General features: G+C 49.6%; 1 protein-coding gene across 4 annotated transcripts in view; it reads right to left on the minus strand.

Moving 5' to 3' along the window:
* The window catches only part of BCAS3 (BCAS3 microtubule associated cell migration factor), a 633,266-nt gene that overhangs the window by 18,765 nt on the left and 595,529 nt on the right, over positions 1–18,972 (minus strand). For all 4 annotated transcript variants that reach the window (XM_066262741.1, XM_066262742.1, XM_066262738.1 and 1 more), the window contains one exon: positions 4,497–4,664. In XM_066262741.1, the coding sequence (XP_066118838.1) occupies positions 4,497–4,664 (168 nt within the window). The remainder of the gene's footprint in view (positions 1–4,496; positions 4,665–18,972) is intronic.

Below are 18,972 nucleotides of genomic sequence, written 5' to 3' on the forward strand. Positions count from 1 at the left end.
AGGGGGTGTGATGATATTAGCAGGAAAGCAATCCAGCCGGTTATTTTAGAGCTGGACTTGCAAATCGCACATGTGATCTAATTAGACAACTGGTCAGAAGCCCTTGTGGAAGCAAGAACTAACACCTGCCTCATACGTTAACCGTGTTTTAAAACAGACCTTTTCCGGGCCCTGGCTGGTTGGCTCAGTGGTAGAGCGTCGGCCTGGCGTGCAGGAGTCCTGGGTTCAATTCCCGGCCAGGGCACACAGGGGAAGCGCACATCTGCTTCTCCACCCCTCCCCCTCTCCTTCCTCTCTGTCTCTCTCTTCCTCTCCCGCAGCCGAGGCTCCATTGGAGCAAACATGGCCCGGGTGTTGGGGATGGCTCCTTGGCCTCTGCCCCAGGCGCTAGAGTGGCTCTGGTCGCGAAAGAGCGATGCCCCGGAGGGGCAGAGCATCGCCCCCTGGTGGGCAGAGCTCGCCCCCTGGTGGGCGTGCCGGTTGGATCCTGGTCGGGCGCATGCGGGAGTCTGTCTGACTGTCTCTCCCCGTTTCTAGCTTCAGAAAAATACAAACCCCCCCCCCAAAAAAAAACAGACTTTCTCCAACTTTAACGTGCATAAAGATCTTGTTAGCCTGACCTGTGGTGGCACAGTGGATAAAGCATTGACCTGGAATGCTGAGGTCACTGGTTCAAAATCCCGGGCTTGCCTAGTCAAGGCACCTATGGGAGTTGATGCTTCCTGCTCCTCCCCTTCTCTCTTTCTCTCTCATTCTCTCTCTCCTCTCTATAAAAATGAATAAATAAAATCTTTTAAAAATGTTATATAAAAGGTCCTGTTAAATGCAGGTGCTGATTCAGTCAGGTGGCGTGGGGCCTGAGATTCTGCATGTGTAGTCAGCAAGCGGGTCTGGATGGCGGTGTGGGGTCACAGATCACTCTGAATAGTGAGGTTTGAAAAGTTTTTGCACCTGGCCAGGTGGTGTGCAGTGAATAGAGCATCACCCAGGGACACAGAGGACCCAGGTTTGAAAACCCTGAGGTTGCCAGTTTGAGGATGGTCTCATCTGGCTTGCCCACGGGCTCACCAGCTTGAGTGCAGGGTTGCCGGCTTGAGCCTGGTATCATAGACACGACCCCATGGTCATTGGCTTGAGCCCAAAGGTTGCTGGCTTGAACCCAACTGGCTTGGCTGAAACCCCTCCCCTCCAGATCAAGGCACATATGAGAAAGCAAATAATGAGTAATTAAAGTACTGCAACTACAAATTAATGCTTCTCATCTCTCTCCCTACCTGTTGATCTGACCCCCACCCCCTCCTTCACACACTCAAGAAAAGGAAAGGTTTTGCTATATACTGGGGGAGAACTGATTTGCCCTATGGTACAGCTTACCAGTGGGGTGCTGGAGTAATTAATAAGTCTGTAAGCTGATAGCACATTCTCTAGAATTCTGCTAGACGATTGACATTATGTTGATAGCTTGAAATTATGATTTTACACTCTGGAAATCCCCAAATGCTACAAATCAGGGCTTTCCTGTTTCCCTTTCGAGAGCTGGGTGTTAAATATTTACCAGCACACCTCCAGCTAAACCTGTAGAGTAGTGAGGCATGCTGTATACTGGGCTGCAGTATCAGGGGGTCAAGAGAGCATGCTCCATTCATATCTTGATAAGAGGCCAGCAGTCCTGGTGACTATACTAAACAAAGTGCCTCCTGTAAGACACTACATGGACTTGTCATTTCTGGTGCCCCCGGGTATGTAACAGGGCACTGGATATCATCCTATCCTATGAGCCACCTAGAGAAGCAGGGTTGGGGGTGAAAGAGAGACCGAGAGGCTGCTATGGGCCAAGGGTGACTTGCTGGGAATTCTCACCCATGATGCACTGTATTTCCCTGGCTGTCTCCGGACAGCAAGCTGACGCTGGCATGGGGGGTGCCTGGCACCCTTTCCAGACCACGGGCTGCACCACCAGGCTGACACTAATGTGGAAAGCGATTTTCACAATGGCAGAGGGAGACAGGTTCACTCCCATAATTCCTGCTTTACTTGCTGGCCCTTAAAACCGAGGCAGAGTTTTTAAAAAAGATAAAATAGACATTTACTATAGTCATAAGTGACCCCTTTCGATGACTGTTGGGGAGGAAAATAAAATACCTCTGCTCAGAAAGGGCATCTCCTCTTTTTTGACCCATGGATCGTGCAGTTTTAATTTCCTCTCTCATTTTTTTTTTTTTAATTTCACAAACCTACTTAAGGCCACAGAGTCCCTCCTGAATCCCTCAGCTGTCTGGCAGATGAATTGCTGCCAGTCTTATTCAGGTTACTAACTGTGCCAGGCTGAAGTCCCCAGCCCTGACTGAGGGCACCTTCAGGTCTGCTCGCTGGATGACGCTGAGGGCTCCAAGAGGCTTCAGAGGACAGCTGAGCGAGCGCTGCCCTATCCCCTGGGAGGGCGGCTCCTGGGCAGGGAGTCCAGTGACCCCCGGGCTCCAGGGATGCAGGAAAAGGCTGTGCTCCAAGTGAGGTTCAGAAAGGGAAAAGTTTTCCTTGCCTTGGCCAGCTTCCAAGGAAAATGGTGACAGCCCCAGTAATTAGCAGGGCTGCTCCTCATCTGTGGATCCAGGTGGGAGAACAATGGCATGATGACCTACTATGCACAAGCTGGAGAGCTTTCTGATGGGGAGAGTGATGGTGTGCACGTGTCTGTGCACACATATGCGCGGGGGAGGGGGCCATGGCTGCAGCAGCTTCCAAGGTCCACATCGCTTTCCTTCCAGGTGGAAGGGGTGGGGGGCTGGCCCTCAAAAATGGTTGTCTCCAGGCCCTGGCCGGTTGGCTCAGAGGTAGAGCGTCGGCCTGGCGTGCAGGGGACCCGGGTTCGATTCCCGGCCAGGGCACATAGGAGAAGCACCCATTTGCTTCTCCACCCCCCCCTCCTTCCTCTCTGTCTTTCTCTTCCCCTCCCGCAGCCAAGGCTCCATTGGAGCGGGGATGGCCCGGGCACTGGGGATGGCTCCTTGGCCTCTGCCCCAGGTGCTAGAGTGGCTCTGGTCGCGGCAGAGCAACGCCCCGGAGGGGCAGAGCATCGCCCCCTGGTGGGCAGAGCATCGCCCTTGGTGGGCATGCCGGGTGGATCTCAGTCGGGCGCATGTGGGAGTCTGTCTGTCTCTCCCCGTTTCCAGCTTCAGAAAAATACACACACAAACCCCCCCCCCCAAAAAAAAAATGGTTGTCTCCAGTGGCCTGACAAAGCACTTTTGTACCTCCAGCTCAACAGCTTCTCTCCCTCTCTTGCATCCATTCTGTTTGTTTGTCAAGGACACAAGCACCATGGGCAGGCACAAAGCTAGCACTGTGGGGACAGAGGTGAGTACAGTGTCTCTAAATCCTTAGTGTAGGAACACAGGGGCTAAATGGGATGGGGAAGAAGAGAAGGGAAAGCCTACTGTTAAGGTCTTTAAAAAACCCTAACAGGGTCCAAGAGGATCCGCCGGGGAGTGAGACTGTGTGATAATGTCAGGCATTTCAAGTCCTGCTGCAACGCTTGACTCTCTACGTCTAGCTGGTCCTGATTCCTGCCGCAGGCTTGTAAGGTTCTCCAGTCTGGGATCCTCCTTCCAGGGAGGCACACGGAACAGGGGTGGGGCCGTTCACAATAAACACGAGCGAGAGCAGGAGGGCCTGCAGCCAGGATCTGCTCAACCCAGCAGAGTTCCTGCTGACCTTGGAAAGCGGGGAGAAGCCTGTGGGACAGTCTTTCTCAAGCATAAAAACCGGGCTAGATCAGTCACTAACAGCAGAGGTATCTAGACGGAAGAGGGGCTTTGGGAAGAAGAGAGCAGGCTGTACCGTAACTGTGGAGATGAAGAGGTCTTTCCTAAGTGCATGCTCTGCGCGTGCATGCACATGCAGGTGTGCGTGCGTGCACGTGTGCACCTGTTTGCTGGGGCAGGGCTCACCCATCATCTAAGGATGTCTTCTGACTGCTCTATGGATGGGAAAAGCCGCCCCAGGCACCCGCTGCTGGATCCTCTCAGAGCCAAGGGTGAAAGGCGGCATACGAGGAAGCCTTCTGGCGGCTCGAATCGTCTCTGCCTGCTTTGTGCTTGTTCCTCCCCAGGCGGCAGCCCCCCCCTCCAGTACTTGCCCATCCCTAAAGCCTCCAACATGACAGAAGTGCCTCAGGGCTGCTGAAATCCTCAGCGACTCCAAGGTTGTCCCTTTCCCTGGACAAGGTGTCCTCCTGGGAGCCACTTGCAGAACACAATCGTGTTTATTACAACACTTTTGTATGCCATTATTCCCCCGAGGAGGGGTCAGTTCTGCTGGGAACTCCCCTTTACATAGGGTTTCCCATTACTAGAAACTCCCAAAATGGATGGCAATCAGAGTGCTAACTAAAGAAACAAATGGTAAAAGAAACAAACACCCTCTTCCACCAAAGAAGCTTCATATCAGCAGGCGCCAGTTGTAACCAAGTCAGGCTAGGAGTGTGGTGGCACCTTTACCTGTTCCGGATCCCACGACGTCCCGGCTGGGCGACTCGGCCATGGCGTCGGCAAGCCGCTCCCGCAGGCCCTCCTCGGTGTGCTCCATGGAGGACATGTGCCGGAGCCCGAAGCCCTCGGGCCAGCTCCCACACACCTCCAGCAGGGTCACACTCCGGTCCAAGGTACCTGCAGCAGCACACAGGGGACATCGGAGACTGAGTCCACACTGTCAGAGGCTATTCTTTCTGTCTACCCAGCGCCAACGACCTGCCCCACCCAGGGCCCAGTTTAGCTCTTCCACAGGAGGGATGAAGGAGAGAATACTACCCAACACGAGCGTGGAGGGCAGGAAAAACCAGCCTGTGCCACTGGCCAGAGTGCAGACCTCTAGGACGCCACTGCCACGTGGTCGGGCGCGTAGTTTTTCAACTGTTTTCTGAGTAGCTATAGGGTACTTCGGAAGTCTTCAGGGACTGTTCAGGAACTAGGTCAAGGGCAGGGAACCTCCATCCCAGGTTCAACCAAAACACCTCCCCTTTTCTCCATTTGATACCATAGGGCTCCCTCTTACAATTCATTTCAAACAGGGATTATAAAGCTTACACTTTAAAAAGAACTTTCTAGACCACTACACCCTATAACCTCTGCCACACCTCCTCGATTTACATTCGAACTCCAGAAAACTTGTGGCCCAAAGTACAACAGCACAGTTGTGGCAGGCTTGGTTCATGAGCTCTGATCTCTGTAATTACAATGTATTAACTACAGATATGTACGGTGCCACGCAGGTACTGGAACTATCGGGGGGGGGAAGACTTTGTCACAGAGAGGACTGTCTAACCACTAGGCTGTACACCTGAAATGAACACAAAAAATACTGAATGTAAACTGTCATTGAAAAAAAAAAAAAAGAACTCAGATCTCCGATGCTCAGTGTAGAACTCATTCAGTTCCATCGCTCCAGTTTCCCAGCCTCCCGAGGACTGCACAATCACGGCACAGTTTCGGGAGATGTCAGCAACAGTTGGGTGACAGCATCTTTAGCAAAGATCTTCCCTTAATCTGAAGCTGCTTCAAAATTCCAAAACATACGTGGCGCTCTGCTGAATGCCAGAGTTAGGTTTTACTCGCAAGATCACTTCAAAGTCTCCATTTAAATTATTCTACTTTATTATACAGCAAGTCTTCTGTGAAAGCTTATTTCATCTACTCTCTCTTGGAAGGAGATTACAGTCATGCTCTGTTGCTTTAAGCACATACCATTTCCCCAGCGATTAGGTAACCGAATCCACTGCATTTATTGGGCTTGGTTCCTGCCAGCATCAGGAAGATGGGGGAAAAATGCAAATGCCAATGTTTCCCCAAGTTAAAAGTACACGCAACACACACTCTTTATCAGGCCTTGCTTCTCTTCTTTGATCAGCAGTCAGAAACTATCTTCCCTCGGCAGCTGGGACTGGGCAGCATCAGCCCACACTCTCTGCCAATGACAGGTGGTAATAGAGAGGGTGCGAGCCCCAGGCCCGGCAGGCGGCCCTGCCTCTGATAATGGCCCAAGCACTGAGGTGATAACCGTTAGTAAACACTCCGACAGCCTGTGACTCCATACATCAGCAAAGAGGGCCAGATAATCCCGAGCTCTCCTGACCAGACAAAGGCCCTTGGCCAGCCCGCTGGGATTTATATGTGTGGCAAGGGTCACCACTGGCTCCTGAATGTCATCAGCCAACTTGGGCTTTGATTTATCTCTTGCCTAATTGTGGGGTAGGTTCCTGGTGCTGGGAGGGCGGCAGCATCTGTAAATGCATGCCCCTGAGAAGAGGCCCGCCATGGCGGCTGGGCGTGGGGGGTCAGCTTTTCAGGTAGAACACCAAAGTGGGGAGATGCCCGGTCTCACCTTCTCCCTCCACCCAGCAGGGTCAGGATGTGGTCTGGGAGTGAGGTGCTGGGCAGTGGGGGTGGGGTGCCCTGAGTGTCCGCCCTCCAAGGGTCTGCTCTGTGCTGGAGTCACGCACTGGCAGTGCCAAGCCCAGAGCCAACACTCAGCCAGCACTGGCAACAGCCCAGAGGTACCCCGTCCCCAAGGACACATGGGGACCGACGGCCTAAGTTTTTGATCCTATGACCCACTCACTAAGTGATGTTAGGCAAGCCCGCTCTATCTACTTTTTCTATCTCTGAAGTGGAACTAATAACTCTTTGCCTTGTCCCCAACCAGGGAAGAGATAAGGGAAGGCTCCTTTTGGGAGTCCATGCTCCCAATCGCTGCCCCATGCTTAGTTGACAAGACCAAGATCTATAGCATCATCGTTCTGTGAAGGCTCTGCCTGGGAAATCTACACTTGGTGACTTCCCGAAGAGGGGATGAACAATAAAATATGGGCGTCCTGTCCATTCAGGACTGAGGTGGCTGCTTTCTGGAATCAGAGATGTCCCAGAGCCTGGGGAAGGGAGGGAATGGCCCTTCTTTTCCTCAGTTCAGAAGAGCAGGATGCCTGCTTCCAGAAAGGGGCTCAATTAGTGTTGGTTCACACTGTGCTTAGTGGTCAGGGCGGGTAGGCTCATAGGAGGGCCAAGAGGAACATCGGAAGCCAAACATCAGTAAGCAAACAAAAAAAATCCTGCAAGATGTCATAACAAGAAGGGTTCAGGTGAGAAGGAGGGCCTGGTCCACCACAGGTGGTAAAGGCCAGAGGCATCTGCAATAATTTTGAGACAAAGCAATGGTATACAGGAGAAAAGAATCATGAGCTAGTGGAGAAATGGAAATAGACCTGGATTCAAATACACAGGCTTTAACCCGTACTAGCTGCATGGCTCTGGTCAAGTTCTTTACCTTTCTGAGCCTCTGATTTCTCATCCATAAAAATGGAAAAGCAATACAGTCCTGTAGGGCTGATGTGAGGATAGCATTCGGTAAATGTAAGAGGACCAGGCGCATAGTGAGGGCTCTGCACGTCATGGGTGAGCTCACATACATGTGAATAGTAACTACATGTAACTGTGCTACTCGGAGCACCGTCATACATTTTCACCATCACAGTGATCCTGAGAGCTGATACAGGCAGCACTCTAGTTTCTGAAGCTCAGTCTCCAAGTGGAAGATCTGGATCACAGGCTCCTAATTCTCAGCTTGGAGCTTATTCTGTCAGCTCCGCTCCCCGGAGCTGCCCATGTAGTGGAGAACTGTTAGACGGAGAAATCACCTGTCTTCCCTAACTTGTTCTGAGAACTCTTGTCACCTTCAACCAATGCCTTTAAAAAATCCTTCCCACTTCCAACCAGTCCAGGTTCTTCAGAGGATCGTGGTAATGTTGATGAGTCATGCTGCTACTGGATGGCCCACAGGAGAAAAACCACTGCTAGAAAATCTGTTCTCCTTCAGTATGGGTGCTGACAGGAACCCATCAGTGGGTAGGAGGCTGGGGATACAAAGACTGCTCCGCAAAGGAGCATTTGATCGTTTCTACCATCTCGAGAAGTCACAGAAAAGATATAATTAGTGGTCTTGCGTCTTGTGCTAGGAGTCCTGGCAGAGGCTCTGCAATGCCCGCTTCCTGGCCTGGCCTTCCACCCCTGCACTGGCCAATCTCACAGAGCCCCCAGGCCCAGGGTGAGAGAAGGGCTGCAGGTGTGCCAGCAAGGGCTGGGGTTGAGAGGCCAAGCCGTTGGAGAGTGAGGTCACCGCTGGGCTCTCAGGCAACTGCATATCTTGTCAGTGTTGTCGGCACAGCTATCATTCATCTGGCCAGCCCAGAGACACTCCATCAGATGGGCTGGCCCTTTGAGTCCCATTACAAGGGAAGGGTCAGTTTCAAGGGGAGAAGACACTTAGTGCAGGCTGTCTGCACAAAGATATACGTACTTAGCAACAAAAACCTTTTGCTGAAGGAACGCTCTGCTATTTACAAAGCCCTCTCACATTTATTATTTCAGTTCACTTATGCATTCATCAAAAATTGATTAGTGTCCACTATGATATGAGTCAAGCACTGCATTGAGGTATGAGGATACAAAGGAGCCACAAAAAAAAAAAAAAAAAAAAAAAAAAAAAAAAAAAAAAAGAGCTCCTGGTCCTTCACGAACTCTGGGAAGCTACAATTATCACCATTGCGCAGTTGCACATTATACTGAGGCTGAGAGGTGACGTAATTTAAGGTCTCTGGTTCTCAGTGCAATGGCCTTCCCAGATGCCTCCTGGGAATCCTTGCCCTTGGGGTTGCTTCCCAGCCTGTGGGACCCTGAGTGACTATCCAGGTTATAACAAGTGTTCTTTCACAGAGTCTGACTGTATAAAAGGTTCTTTACCTTCTGCAATAAAGCTGATGAAAGCTATGAACTGACCCCAAGAATGTGTGTTTCTATAGATAAAATTATGTAAGTAATTCTGGGGTGTTTATGGAGGCCTCTGAAGCCCATCCTTGGACCCAGGTTAATGAGAGCAGTCCCCTGGCGTTACTCCCATACTGCCTTACGTTATTCTCATGATCCGCTCTCCAACCTAGTTAGAAACTCCCTGAGGCCTGGACTCCCTCATAATCCATACATCCGTAACAAGCACAGGGCTTTGTACTCTGTGGTTGCTCAAAACATGTTTGTTTATTGACTGATTATGACCATCTGAGACATTTATCACTTTAGAGTCAATACCCATTGGGTGTGGTCCTGGAGCCGAAACACCGAGGGCCAGGATTGGAAGGAATGGAGACAGGCAGAAAAGGGAGCTAAAATTAAATAAGAGGAAGGAAGGAGATTCTACGTGAGCAGAAAGCAATGTCACAATATCATCCTACTGCCTTCTGTGCACTTATTTTAGATTGGGACTCCGGGTATTGGAAGAACCCAAACAATCTGCCTTGGATGGTACAGAAAGCCAATGTCACACAGGTAAGCTTCCTGAATCCTGCTTCCCAGCTTGGCATCCCACATTACACGGTCCCCAGAGGAGAAATGGGTCAGGTTATCGGGTTTCACATACCCACTGAAGGCTTGCCGTGACAGCTGGTAAGCTGGCAGCTCCTGGGGCTGCACGGCGCACACGTGCTCTGTCTTTTGTTTACTATTGTTGAGGGGTGAGGAAGCCCAGAGGGTGGAGGTGGCACAGGGTAGATGGATGTTCCTCTGAGCTGATAGTGTCTAATCACACCCATGCTATTTAGGAGACAGTGGCACAGCCTCCGTTTTGCATCAATTAGGTTCAGTCCAGGGTTCGGACTTGATGGGAGCCTGTCGATCAAATTTCCAGCCACCAGGAAGGCCAGGTAACAAGAAGCAAAACTTGTAGGTAAATGATGTTTTTCAAGACATAAGCCCTTCCAGGTGGGAGCTCACGATAGGAATGATGTCTGCGGTAACTAAGAAATGATCCCAGGCATGAGGAAAGCAACCATGGGAGAACCTCCTTGCCTGCTCTGTAAACTAGCTCTCCAAACGGAGCTCGAAGCTGGGGCCGTGGGGAGAGCTCCCTTCTTTACCCTACAGGCTGGTTCTCATGAGCAGAGGCTGGGGACACCAGTTTTACCTGGCTGTGGGATATGGGCTGTGGGATATGGCCGCAGGCACACTTCACTACCTCAGTATATACTATGTCATGACTAACAAAGTGGCTCACTGTGGGAGGGTGAGGAAATGAGGAACCCATAGATCCTCCTTGGTTCTTTAGGGAGGTTCTTTTTTTTTTTTTTTTTTTTTACAGAAACAGAGTCAGAGAGAGGGATAGACAGGGACAGACAGACAGGAACGGAGAAATGAGAAGTGTAAATCACTAGTTTTTCGTTGCTCATTGCAATACCTTAGTTATTCATTGATTGCTTTCTCATATGTGCCTTGACCGTGGGCCTTCAGCAGACTGAGTAACCCCTTGTTTGAGCCAGCAACCTTGGGTTGAAGCTGGTGAGCTTTTTGGTCAAACCAGATAAGCCCGCGCTCAAGCTGGCTACCTCGGGGTCTCGAACCTGGGTCCTCCGCATCCCAGGCCGATGCTCTATCTACTGCGCCACCGCCTGGTCAGGCTTTAGGGAGGTTCTTAAGATAACCATAATCCCACGTGCACAGACAGCATGTAGTGCAAAGGGGCCTAGACCCCGGCACTCTTTTATGACTCCGATGACCTAATGTCTACTCAACTTGAGACAAGGTACCATATTTGTCCTCTATTCATCAATTTGGCTCTGGGGTTTGGATTGTGGGGTTAGGTCCTTTTTAAAGGATCTACTATTCTAGTTCAGAAGGAAGAGAAAGCAAAGAAGAAAATGCTAATGTTGGCAAGCCAGCAGATGCTGACTTTCCAGATGTGGTAATGTCATGCACATCTGTTCTCACAGGCCCTCAGGCCCACTGGTGGGAAGGGATTATTCATTGTTTATCAGCCATGAATAGACAGCCATGTGTGGCCAACATATCAAAGGGTTCTGAGCCAGGGAAGAAGAGTTCAACAGTAATTGAGAGACACCAAGAACTTCTTTGCAATTTAACACAGAGTCATCATTTTGAAAGTTTTCACAATTCATACACTAAAGATTAGAATGATGATTATCCACCAAGACATCTAGGTTATGACTGGAATTCTCCCATTAACTTTTCTGGTTACTCTGGGCCTTAATTTCCCCACTTACCACATGGAGAATAAATGAGTGACTCCCACATAAGGGGTTGATTACATTGGGGCTAATAGTTTCAATGCAATTAACAATAATACACTAACAGGGTAATGGTGAAACATGTGTGATGTATCTTAGGGTAAACTGTACCAACTTTCATTTTCTATGAACCAGATAACAGTCAAGCAGTCATACCATAAGAGTATAAGAAAAGTTGTGGGGGTTTTTTACTTAATTAAAGGCATATGGTAAGCAAAAGACCTGGGTTCAGATGCCATCTCCTGCTACCGTCTCGCTGTATGACATTGGGAAAGTCATTTAGCTTCTTTGGACCTTGGTTTCCTCACCCACTGTCGTGGGTTAAGTGGAGTCTCCTTAAAGAATATACCCACCCTTGGAAGTGCCCTATTTGCAAATAGGGTCTTTGCAGATGTAATTAAGGGTCTCAAGATGAGAGCATCCTAGTTTTAGGGTGAGTCCTAAATCTGATGACTGCTATCCTTATAAGAGAAAGGAGAGACAGACCCTAGACCAGGGGTCCCCAAACTTTTTACACAGGGGGCCAGTTCACTGTCCCTCAGACGGTTGGAGGGCCGGGCTATAAAAAAAACTATGAACAAATCCCTATGCACACTGCACATATCTTATTTTAAAGTAAAAAACCAAAACGGGAACAAATACAATATTTAAAATAAAGAACAAGTAAATTTAAATCAACAAACTGACCAGTATTTCAATGGGAACTATGCTCCTCTCACTGACCACCAATGAAGGAGGTGCCCCTTCCGGAAGTGTGGCGGGGGCCGGATAAATGGCCTCAGGGGGCCGCATGCGGCCTGCGGGCCGTAGTTTGGGGACCCCTGCCCTAGACATAGAGCAAAAACAGAGGCAGAAACTGGACTTAGGATGTGACAGGCCTTGGAACACCAGGAGCTACCAGAAGCTGGAAAAAGCAAGGAAGAAATTTCCCCTGGAGCCTTTGGAGGGAGCCTGACCCTGCCAACACCTTCACTGTGAAATTCTGGCCTCCAGAACTATGAGAGAATACATTTCTGTTGTGTTAAGTTAGCGAGTTTGTGGGAATTTACTACAGCAGCCACAGGAAAACAGCACACCTGTAAAACAGAGACAAATATTTGCTTTCTAGGGCTGTTGTGAACACTCCCTCAGAGAGGACATGAAGGAGTGCTTTGTGAAACCGCACAGGCCCCTCAAACACAGGGCACTGCCTGGGGACTTTGTGAGCAGGTCTTCCCAGGAGCCTGGGATTCTGTGAAAGGATTAGAAAGTGAAGAAAGGCCTGACCTGTGATGGCACAGAGGATAAAGCATCGATCTGGAACGCTGAGGTTGCTGGTTCAAAACCCTGGGCTTGCCTGGTCAAGGCACATATGGGAGTTGATGCTTCCTGCTCCTCCCCCCTTCTCTCTCTCTCTCTTTTTTTCTCTCCTCTCTAAAAAAAAAAAAAATGAACAAAGTTTAAAAAAAAAGATTAAAAAAAAAAGAAAAATAAGAAAGTGACTGGGGACACCCCTAGGCTAGATCAGTGGTCCCCAACCTTTTTTGGGCCACGAACCGGTTTAATGTCAGAAAATATTTTCATGGACCGGCCTTTAGGGTGGGATGGATAAATGTATCACGTGACCGAGACAAGTGTCAAGAGTGAGTCTTAGACAGATGTAACAGAGGGAATCTGGTCATTTTTAAAAAATAAAACATTGTTCAGACTTAAATATAAATAAAACGGAAATAATGTAAGTTATTTATTCTTTCTCTGCGGACTGGTACCAAATGGTCCACAGACCGCTACCAGTCCATGGCCCGGGGGTTGGGGACCACTGGGCTAGATGACAAGCAGCTAGAAGAGCAACACTGGGTGAGGAACAGTTTCATCAGCTCCTCGTCTGGGCAAGAATGCATTAGAGCTGAGTGGTTCTGTGTCAGAGGCAAGGGCCTCTGATGTGGAGTCTCTATATCTAAGTGGGGATGCGTCTCCCACTCCTCTGAGGATGCCTGCAGGGGGCACAGCAGAGCAGGAGAAGTGGCCTCTTAGCTCTGAGGTTAGGTCCCTTATATTCCCTGAGCTCCCCACATAGGGTGGGGTAAAACATTTCAGTTCCCTAAATTCTATCTAAAGGACAATTTGGCAATGTGTATTCAGAGCCTTCAAAAAAAAAAAAAGCTCACTACTGACCTCGGAAGGCCAGTTACTTCCAGAAATCTAGTCCAAGTAAATAATCTAAGATGCCAACAAACCTTCATGCATAGATGTTCACTGCCACTTTGACATAGCCTTACAATAGGGAATTTGTTAAATAAATTATACTTCATTCTAGCTGTGGAATATTAGGCGGTCATGAAAAGTGATGCTTATAACAGAGGAGACTTTTAGAGAGAGTGTTAAATTAAAAAAGCAAAACAAACTGGTACAGTTTGTATCAACAAACAACGTCAAGGAAACAAAAAAAAAACCATTTTAAATGACTCACAACAAAATGTTATTAACCATGGTTGCCTCTGGGTAGCTGAGTTATATGGGACTCTTTTGTTTATTCCTCTCTATAAGTTTCCTGAAAATTCTATAATCAGTATAAAACAAAACAAACAAACGTTAAGGAAAAGCACAGAGAAAGCAAATACCGTGACAGATACACTCTTGTGGGGTCCTGGACAGTAAGCCCGGGGCAGAAGCATTTGAGGCAGGGCCTGACTTTGCTCAGCTGTCTCCCTGTTGAGCCCTGTGCCCGACTCAGCACGGGGCAGGTGAGTCTGCAGCTCCACGGGCCTCACCTGACTCTTCTCCCAGTGGCCGTGGCTGGCTGCACGCGATGTTGACTCATCCCTGTGTACATCTGACATATTTCCTTTTCGTTTGTATCAGGAATGTACACCAACTTGCGTGAAAAATGTCACAAACAATTCCACCTCCTTACAAATTTCATACATCAGATCAGACAGGGCCAAAGAACAACTCTGGAAGGAGTCGACTTTTAAATCAAGTCCTTTTTTGCCTGCTGCCTTCGTCCCCCATATCTCTATTACCCTTTGGTTTAACAGAGCACCGTTTCTCAGGGGACCCTTTCATGATTGTCAAGGAAGGTCTGAGCTCCTCACACTTTATTAGGTCATCAAGCAGGGCCCCTGCCTTTTGCCTGGGAGCCCAGAAGTTCAGCCATCATTGCAGGTCCCAGCAGGAGAATTTCTACCAGCTCCACATTCAGACCGGAGGTGCCTCAAACAGCAGAGCTTTCCAAGTCAGGCTGACACTGGCATTCCCAGACAGGATCCTAGAGACCCTCTCCTGCTCCGCTTTAAACCTGGCACAGTCAAGATTTCTCCCCCTCCAAGTGGGAAGGGAACAGTCCTCTTGCCGCTAGACTGCAATGCAAACATTCCCTTCAGGATGCTCTGGCCTTCTGCTGCGGATGGAGAGAAAACTTAACACCCAGTACTCTGTTACAGGATTCCTACAAGGTCAGAATACACTACTGGACAAGCTGTATCCTCGGAACAGTAACAATTCCTCGAATGGAAAATCTTCATGGAACAGTATCTGTCAAGACAAGTAAGAACACAAACTGGGTTTTCTAGGACGGTTCCAATTCCAAATAATTACTTCTGTGATCAGATCACGTTATCAGGAAAGGCAAGAGCTCACATTTGTTGAGTGTCTATTTTGTGCTAGGCAGAGCCACTCTATATGCATTACCTCACAGAAACCACCCCAACAAGTCCACGAAGCTGGGGCTAATAGCCCCATTTTACAGATCAAGAAACTGAGGCAGAGAGAAGTTAAAACTTTTGCTCAAGACGACAATAGTCATATATAGTCAGGATTCTGATTCTAGGTTCATCTGGCTCCAAATCCTGTACTTTCCCCATAAAAATGCATGCTGAATTTTGATTTTGAAAATACGGCTACAGTATCAGTAAAGGGGTTTTCAGCTTAGTCTTCCTAGTCCAGAATTTCCAAGTGGCTCTTGTTGTTGGGCTGTAAGGGAGTGGGGGAAACAACCCAAATAAAATCCTGTGTTTGTCTTAAAAGAGACTTCAGTATTCCACAAACAAACCAAATCTGAGGTTCTCAATGAAGGAGAACTTTGAAGTCTGAAATGGGGGGGGGGGTAGGCTAAGAAGTCCTGTTTCTATTAATTAAAGAAGATGTTTCAAAACCATCAGCTTTATCACGACTAGATTTCAGATGTGAAATCCAATATTCACACAGACATGCATGGCTTGTCCTTTGGGGTTATTTTTGATCCTCCCTAAGTATCTGCATTTCCTCAGATGAGACCTCTCTGCTTCCTGGGCTGGCAGAGATGTCTGGAGGCCCCAACTTTGCAGCCTCGGCCCCTGCTGGCCTCAGGGATGGGCGGACAAAGTGACTCCTCAGGTTATTTGCTCCTCTGAGCCCAGGGAGCAGCAGCTGTGGGGAAGGAAAGCGGGGGGCGCCCCAGTGCTGAGGAGAGTACTGCGAGGGCCTGCCTGTCCTGGAGTTGACTGGTTTGACACCATGACCATTTTTGGTTTTGTTATTTTGGGCGCCACCTGTGTGGGCTTTGACGTGGTGCTCCTCGCTTGGGCAATAAGCATTTCCATTTGCAGTGTGTGGTCAGCCGTCCGCCAGTCTCTGCCATCAAACACCATGAGCTCTCACTCTAAGGGGCAAATGTGAACCAGATTTTCAGCCACAGGGGTCTTGGAATGACAACCGGCCTGGCCTGCTATTCTGACACGGGTGTGTTACATAACGGGATCTCCACTTTCCAGGCCCTTAGAGTGGGACTGTCCAGCCAGTCCACGGCCTCAGGGCCTGAGAACAAGGTGAGAAACAGCACTGTTGGGAAAACGGGGGACAGGCACTGGGGCCGGGGTGGTGGGGGACGTTTCCCTCAGCTGTGGAGGAGTGACGTGGTGGGCACTCCGCCTTAGGGAGGTGGTCTCAGCACAAACACCAAGGCGAGGATATTCCTCACGGAGGGGCAGCGAGTCAATGCCCCTAGAGCAGGAGATCTCTCGTGAAAGGCAGAGCCTCACAGGGTCTCACAGAATCCCTGCATATTTTCACAGATTTCATTTTGATTGTGGGAATTATAGCAATGTGTACCGAGGCAGGACAGTGGTGGTAGAGCCCAGACAGAACTACTGAGGCTCAGGGTGGGTAAATGACTTAGCTCAGCCACTGCGTTTCTGGGAAGCTGTTCAGTGAACAAATGAACACACTACAGAGACATTACCATGGTCACCTGAGGCCGGTGCAGAGGGGGGTTGACCTTGTCCAAAACTTGACTGGAGCCTGCCCCTGTCCCTGAGGGCCTTCGCTGACTGTCGCCGTTTCCTGGTCCTGTGGCCCAGGGAGGGTGGGTTGCAGCTCAGCGTGGTGTCACTTGAACTTATCTCACAGGTGTATTGAGAGCTTGTTCTACATCTGAGTGAGTGCGGTGCCTGGGAACCGTCATTTCCTGCCTTGCCAGGTCAAAGTATTTGTTCAGCCTTGGCTGGTCATATGGACTCAGAAGCCCAGGCATGGACACCAGGGAGGATGGCGGGACAGGTTGAGAAGCTGCGGGAACACACGGCAGGGGCTAAGGGGGAGGCATAGAAATCTTAACAATGGCGGTAATCGCTTGCTGCACACTGCTTTACCCAAGGTGCCTTCACAGGCGGCCCCTAATCCATACAGCAATCCTGCAAGGAGCAAAGAGCAGTCCCCTTTTCAGAGCCAAGGAAGTAAGTGCAGGCGGCTTAGCCGGGGAACCCAGTCCTGCGCTCTGCTCTGCACCTTTGTTACTCAAAGTGTGTGCCCCAGACCAGGGCCCCCGGGAGCCTCCCGATCTCAGGCCCTGCTCAAGACTTCATATACAGAAACCGCATTTACTTCAGATCCCCGGGGATCCGCGCACACATTGACCTTGGCGACTGCTGCCGACACTCCTCACCTGGTCCTGTCCCCAAGGCATTTTCCAGCTGTTGGTCCCTTTAAGTGTATCTGGTTCTAGCTACTCATTTAAAGACAAGGAAACTGAAGCCCAGGGAGGGGACAGACATGGCCTGTGACAGAGGCAGGAGCAGAGGCCTTGGTCTGGCCAGTCAGTCCTGAGTCTATCACATCCAGAAACTTTAAAAAAATGTTTTAATTGATTTGAGAGAGAGAGAAAGAGGGGGAGAGAGAGAGACAGAAACATAGATCTGTTCCTATAAGTGCCCTGACTGGGGATCAAACTGGTGGCAACCTCTGTGCTTCGGGACAACGCCCTAACCAACTGAGCAACCAGCCAGGGTCACATCCAGAAACTTTATCCAACTGCCGTTCAACTGCCTCCTGCCCTTCCTTTCCTCCTCCCTCCCCACTCCTGAGAGCTGGTCAGCCCTCAGCTGCCCTCAGCTGCCGGTCCCCTAGCCTCCCCTCAGCTCCAGTCTTGTGTTAAGTGTTAACACAAGTTCTAGGGGCTGGGGTTAACACTCTATTAAGCAAACAGTTCATACCTCCTGTGAACAGTCCAGGAGCCAAGTGGGAGTGCAGGCACCGGGGGCCTCGCCTGCCGGCTGCACAGGGTGGGCCAGGGCACGGGCTCTCTCACTCTCCCCTCCGCCCAGCTGCTTCCAGGAGGGGGCTGGGAATCCCTGCCTGCCTTGGAGGGGACTCAGCTCAGCCTTGTAAAATGGCCACTTCATTAGTAAGTGTGAAAATGCCCAAATAACTGTGTTAATCTGGCAACGATTTCCCTCCGCTTGTTGGTCTCTTTGTGTGCCAAGTTTGGCGCCTGTGGGTAAAGCAATTCCTAGGCCTCGGCTGGAGCGTGGGGCCAGGACTCCCCTGACTCGTACTCCACTGAGGCCAATCAGGATGTTATTCATTTCCTTAGCTGAGAAGGAAGTTCAAAAAGGCCAAAAGAGCCTCCTCTACCCTGTTCCTATGTAAGAAATGCCAATCCCTACTGTGAGGAGGAAGCAATATATTTTGTTTCTGCTACACTCATGCAAGGAGCAGGGTTTTTTTTGTTTTTTTTTTTTGGCAGAGACAGAGTCAGTGAGAGGGACAGATAGGGACAGACAGACAGGAAGGGAGAGATGAGAAACATCAATTCTTCGTTGCGGTTCCTTAGTTGTCCATTGATTGCTTTCTCATATGTTCCTTGACTGGGAGGCTACAGCAGACCTAGTGACCCCTTGCTCGAGCCAGCAACCTTGGGCTCAAGCTGGTGAGCCTTGCTCATACCAGATGAGCCCGTGCTTAAGCTGGCGACCTCGGAGACTCGAACCTGGGTCCTCCACATTCCAATCCAATGCTCTATCCACTGCGCCACTGCCTGGTCAGGCGCAAGAAGCAGGTTTATAGAGTCAGCCCAGAATGGGCGTGCTTGTGTGTTTGTGCAGAAACCTCTTTTAATCTTTGGACCTAGGGTATAATGGATTAGAGGAAGACCAGAGTCATCTACAAGGGGGGGGGGGAGCCAAGGCACCTCGGGGTCTCCAGGAGGGGTCTGGAGACCTCATGTTACGGTGTCAGACAGACATGGACCTGTCATCTAACCTTGAGCTTGGTTAACAGCTGAAGGAAAGAATTAAGTTCTTGTAGTGTTTCATCTGTGTTTAAGAACTGCCTTTAGGGTTGAGAAGCTCCTAGATATAGCTTTCTCATACCCCATAGACTGTTAAAAAAAAAAAAAGAAAAGTAAATAAATAAAAACCAAGCTGTGTTTGTTGCAGAAACACCTACCAAACAGCTCCATAAACTTACAAATTCACCAACGTTCTCCTGGGAAAGTCATTAACCCTTTCGGGGCCTCTCTTTAAAACAAAAGGGCCTGGATATGAGTTCTATAACCTTCTAGTGTAGGAAGGGACTCGCCTACAGTCAAGATCCAAAATGGGTGGTGGTCTCCTTTATCGGGT

The sequence above is a fragment of the Saccopteryx bilineata genome, chromosome 2 (assembly GCF_036850765.1).
Source record: "Saccopteryx bilineata isolate mSacBil1 chromosome 2, mSacBil1_pri_phased_curated, whole genome shotgun sequence".
NCBI lineage: Eukaryota > Metazoa > Chordata > Mammalia > Chiroptera > Emballonuridae > Saccopteryx > Saccopteryx bilineata.